We start from the raw sequence: 4,617 nt of genomic DNA on the forward strand, positions 1-4,617 counted from the left end.
CTAAACTGGAAACAGCTGTTGACTGCACTTGAAACTCTAAAAGTATTTTGAAACTCTTTAATTTATTGAACTAAAAAAATTGCTTTGAATTCACTTTCATTCTGAGAACCTAAAAACATAGGGATTCTAAAAAAAAAAAAAAAAAAAAAAAAAAAAAAAAAAAAAAAAAAAAAAAAAAAAAAAAAAAAAAAAAGCAAAGGCCCTCATGCCAGACAGAAAGAAGCTGAGGAGATAAAATGTGTAAATAATTCTTACTTTAATACCTTTAGCTAAAAACAAAGACAAAAAAAAAATCTTAAAAGCAACACGTCCAGAAGCTTGTTAAGTCACAGCCTCTTTGAACCTATTTCAGTGAACTACCGAATTTCAGACCCCTCAGGTGCGACTCCGAATTCAGAATTCTCACCGGCTCAGAGTCCTTTTTTCCTTCTTAGGTCTCAGGGAATTTTGCAAACTACAACTCCCTGCCAGAGGGTAGAGGACTTTCCAGGGGCGCTGGATGAGCCACTCGGGAATCTCACCAACAGTGGGCGTTTAACGCAGCCAAGCGACAGGCAGGCGCCAGGGCGCAGCAACAGGGAGGCGCCGGCTGAGGCGGGGAGAACTTTGGCGCTCGGAGCAGAGCCACCCTTTGCTGGCCAGTAGCGTTGCTCCTCCGAGGAAGCAAGCCGCGTTGGCGACTCGGAGGAAAAATAACCAAAGAAAGAGAGCAAGTAGCGAAAGAAGAGAGAAAATGAAGTCAGCGCTGGGGGAGCCTGCAAGAGGGTGGCCAACAGAGGAGCAAGGTGGATTTGGCTTCTTTTCCGCACCCCGGGTGTGAACGCCCTCTCCAACGCGACCCCAGGAAATAAGTGGATCTCGCCTAGGAAAAGGAAAAGAATCCAACGAGAGTGCGTTGCTCCTCTGTCACCGCTGCCCCCGAGGTACTCTCGCTGCTTCTCAGCCCCGCCGCCTCGTGAGGCTGGACGCAGTGCCCGAGGCGCCCTGCAGATGGGGAGGGCAGGGAACATGCGCCCCAGCCGCGGGTGACAGGCGCCGGCCCGCCTGCCTGTCTGCTCCGCGCAGTGACCCGGCGGGCAGAGGATGCCCGGCGGAGGGACCTGGGAACCGGTTCTGAGACTGCCGGGGGCGAGCTAGGCTCCAACTTGGATGGCTTAGAGACCGCTCCAGGTCCTGGGACCGCTTCACCGAGTGGAGTGAAGCTGCGCGCGGGACCTGGAGGCGGAGACCTCAGGCAGTGGCCGCAGAGGGGCGAGCCGGGCGCAGGAGGGGGCGCGCTTTCTCCCTGAGGTCTCAGTAATGAGGAGACTGAGTTTGTGGTGGCTGCTGAGCAGGGTCTGTCTGCTGTTGCCGCCGCCCTGCGCACTGGTGCTGGCTGGGGTGCCCGGCTCCTCCTCGCACCCGCAGCCCTGCCAGATCCTCAAGCGCATCGGGCACGCGGTGAGGGTGGGCGCGGTGCACTTGCAGCCCTGGACCACGGTCCCCCGCGCAGCCAGCCGCGCTCCGGACGGCAGCCGGGCAGGCACCCAGCGAGATGAGCCGGATCCAGGGACTAGGCGGCCCCTGGCGCTCTCGCCGGGCGCACGCTGGTTGGGGAGTACCTTGCATGGCCGGGGGCCGCCGGGCGCCCGTAAGGCCGGTGAGGGCGCCAAGGCGGAGACCCTGTGGCCACGGGACGCCCTCCTATTCGCCGTGGACAACCTGAACCGCGTGGAAGGGCTACTGCCCTACAACCTGTCTTTGGAAGTAGTGATGGCCATCGAGGCAGGCCTGGGAGATCTGCCGCTTTTGCCCTTCTCCTCCCCTAGCTCGCCTTGGAGCAGTGACCCTTTCTCCTTCCTGCAAAGTGTTTGCCATACTGTGGTGGTGCAAGGGGTGTCGGCGCTGCTCGCCTTCCCCCAGAGCCAGGGCGAGATGATGGAGCTCGACTTGGTCAGCTCAGTCCTGCACATTCCAGTGATCAGCATCGTGCGCCACGAGTTTCCGCGGGAGAGTCAGGTGAGAGGAGTCTGGTGCGTGGGGTGGAGATGGGCACTGCTGGGGGCTGGGGCCATTGCATGGGAAGGGAGAGAGAGAAAACGGCCGAGAAAATTCTGAAGGGAGTTGTTTCTTTATAACTTTGATATTGTTTAACGATTGGGCTCATGTTCGTAGGTGGTAGGTAGGACCTCAGTAGAAGTAGAATAAAACATTTTAAGCACGGATAGGAATAAAATGCGCAGTGAGGTCGCGGATGGAAGGAAAGAAGCAGGGAGAATAAGAGAGAAAATCATATTTTGACCAGCTGGGAGAAATCTAGTAGAGACGGAAGTAGAAGTCGAGGTTCAGGACCGTGGAGAGCAGTCAAGGTTCTGAAGATGGTTGAGAGCAGGGAATGGGGGTGGAGTAACTCTGACTCCCTGCTAGGTGTCACACTCCCCTGAGGAACTCTGAAATCATCTGCTCTCTTTGACTTCTTCGGAAGGTGTGCCTGAGCCTTAGGCAATGGTGTAAGAAAGAAAGCATATCGCTCTGAATTCCTTTGGGTAAAAAGAAAATCTGCACCTTGTACAGAAGCAGCGATAGGTAAAGAAGAGTGGTCAATTAGTCTTGGGTATTGGAAAGCATTAGAAATATATAAAAGCGTAAAGATGGATGGGGAGATTTATTTGGGGACTGTTTCTTTGTCCCTATTTTCCTTCTATGTAAAGTGGACTCAGAGGCTAGTATTCAGTTGTGTTCAGTCCATTTTTCCTCCCATCATCTAAGAATTTTTAAAAAGGAATTAAATGATATAGTTTCCTGTCGATTAAAAAAAGCTAGATATATTTTCAATGAAAGAGCTATTTGTGAACTTAACGTTGACAAGTAATAATGAGGAGATGAATATTTAAGGACAAGACAGAATCCTTTTAGCAATGAGTTCCCTGCCTTTTATATGTTACTTTTATTATAATCTCAAGCTGTGTTAAGCCTTGCACAAAGTATTTATGAAGCAAATAGGTAATTAGCATGGGCCCATTTTAAAGACTGAGAAACTGAGAAAAGTTCAGGGACTTGATCAACATTGGTCAATGTACTAGTAAAATAAGTCCACACCCTGGAGGATTTCTGACTTACATCATTTTCACTTAACCCTTGCAGCTGGAAAAATGTATTTCAAATCTTGATCCACTGTTAATATATATGCAGAGATAAAAGTTAAAATGAGTAAGGGCAATATACAAATGAAAAGTTTGATAGAATCTGTGCATAAATTGTCAAGGGAATACTAAAGATTTCTTTTTCTAGAAAAAATAAATCTTACATATTTAATCTTAGGAAGGGTGAGTCCAAGCCATTTTCAGCAGTTGCTCAGAAGATTCCTAGCTGAACTACAGAGATTTGATCTGTAGAGTGCAGGCTAATTAACTTTTATATAAAATATTTCTGTCACCTGAATCTGCATGGCTGTAGGCAGCAGATGGGAAGGCATGGAAAACACAGGTGCCCAATGCTGCCAATGGCCAAAGTGTTATAAACATGAAATTGCATCCATAGGGTGCATCATTATTAATATATATGCAGAATCAGATCTAACAAAATGCAGGAGTCAGCATCACTTGCTTCTCATCATTGCTTCTTTATTACCTAATACTTCATAAGCTGCCAAGAGTGGTCACAGTCTCCAGACTCCTTTCCATTTGTAGATTGTTTGGCAAGAGTCTTAAGTAGCAAGAATTCTTCACCAAAATCTTGTTCCTTAGTTGGAAGGGAAATTTTGTTCTAGAGTGGATGTGTGCAGCATACAGCACATTACAACAAGGGGACCGGAAAAACCATGAAGCAGAATCCAGAATCTGTAAACTTCAAAGCTCTAAGACTGGGGGAAGGGGTGGGAATAAAGTCCTCCAGGGACAAGCTAACAATGAAATAAATACTCTGTGAAACACATTTGCTTCTGTATTTCAACTCAGAAACATATTTTAAATCACTGTTGTCACTCACTTTCATGGCACATATCTTGAAAGGGACAGATTATTATATTAACCCAGATCTAGTCTGTTCAACTGACATTTTCTTTCATGTCCCTTTGTATTTTAAATTCAAACATACTTAACTTGTCTTACTTTTAGTATATCATTTAAATGTCATTCTATAATATTCTGTATTAAGAATGTTCTAGGCAATGCCAAGTCACTGTAATATGTAATTTTAAGATGACCATAATCTGCTTTCAGTAAAAATAATAACTGATCTTTCCCTGGCTTCTCTGGAAAGTGGACCTTCCTCTAATACAGTGATGAGATTTTTTAAAACTTTCTAAATATAAAAGGATGTCGAATTCATTTTACACATTAAATAAAATTGACTTAGCCACCATCCTTGGAGTCTACTGCCCAGTGACCTAATTTGTTGGTTGTGTGCCACTGCCTGAATAAAGGATTCTAGAAGAAAGTGGACTTTTTCACACAACCAAGTAAAATAAAATTGTGTCTCATATTCAAACAAATCAGCATCGTTTTTAGAGCAGGAGCAGCAACAGCTGTTTTCTCTCACTTTCTTTTGGGCTGCTGATTACATTCACCTGAAGGTTTTAATTAATGAGCAAAGTTTTGGTAACATCCTGCCACAACTCTTTTTTTTTTTTTTTTTTTT

General features: G+C 46.3%; 1 protein-coding gene across 1 annotated transcript in view; it reads left to right on the forward strand.

The window, feature by feature from the left end:
* The first annotated feature begins 381 nt into the window (after positions 1 to 381).
* Positions 382 to 4,617, forward strand: part of GRIN3A (glutamate ionotropic receptor NMDA type subunit 3A) — a 164,086-nt gene continuing 159,850 nt past the window's right edge. The window contains exon 1 of the mRNA XM_017527772.2: positions 382 to 1,998. Coding sequence (XP_017383261.1) covers positions 1,300 to 1,998 — 699 coding nt within the window. The 5' untranslated portion in view covers positions 382 to 1,299. The remainder of the gene's footprint in view (positions 1,999 to 4,617) is intronic.

Source organism: Cebus imitator, unplaced genomic scaffold (genome assembly GCF_001604975.1).
Source record: "Cebus imitator isolate Cc_AM_T3 unplaced genomic scaffold, Cebus_imitator-1.0 Scaffold51, whole genome shotgun sequence".
Lineage (NCBI taxonomy): Eukaryota > Metazoa > Chordata > Mammalia > Primates > Cebidae > Cebus > Cebus imitator.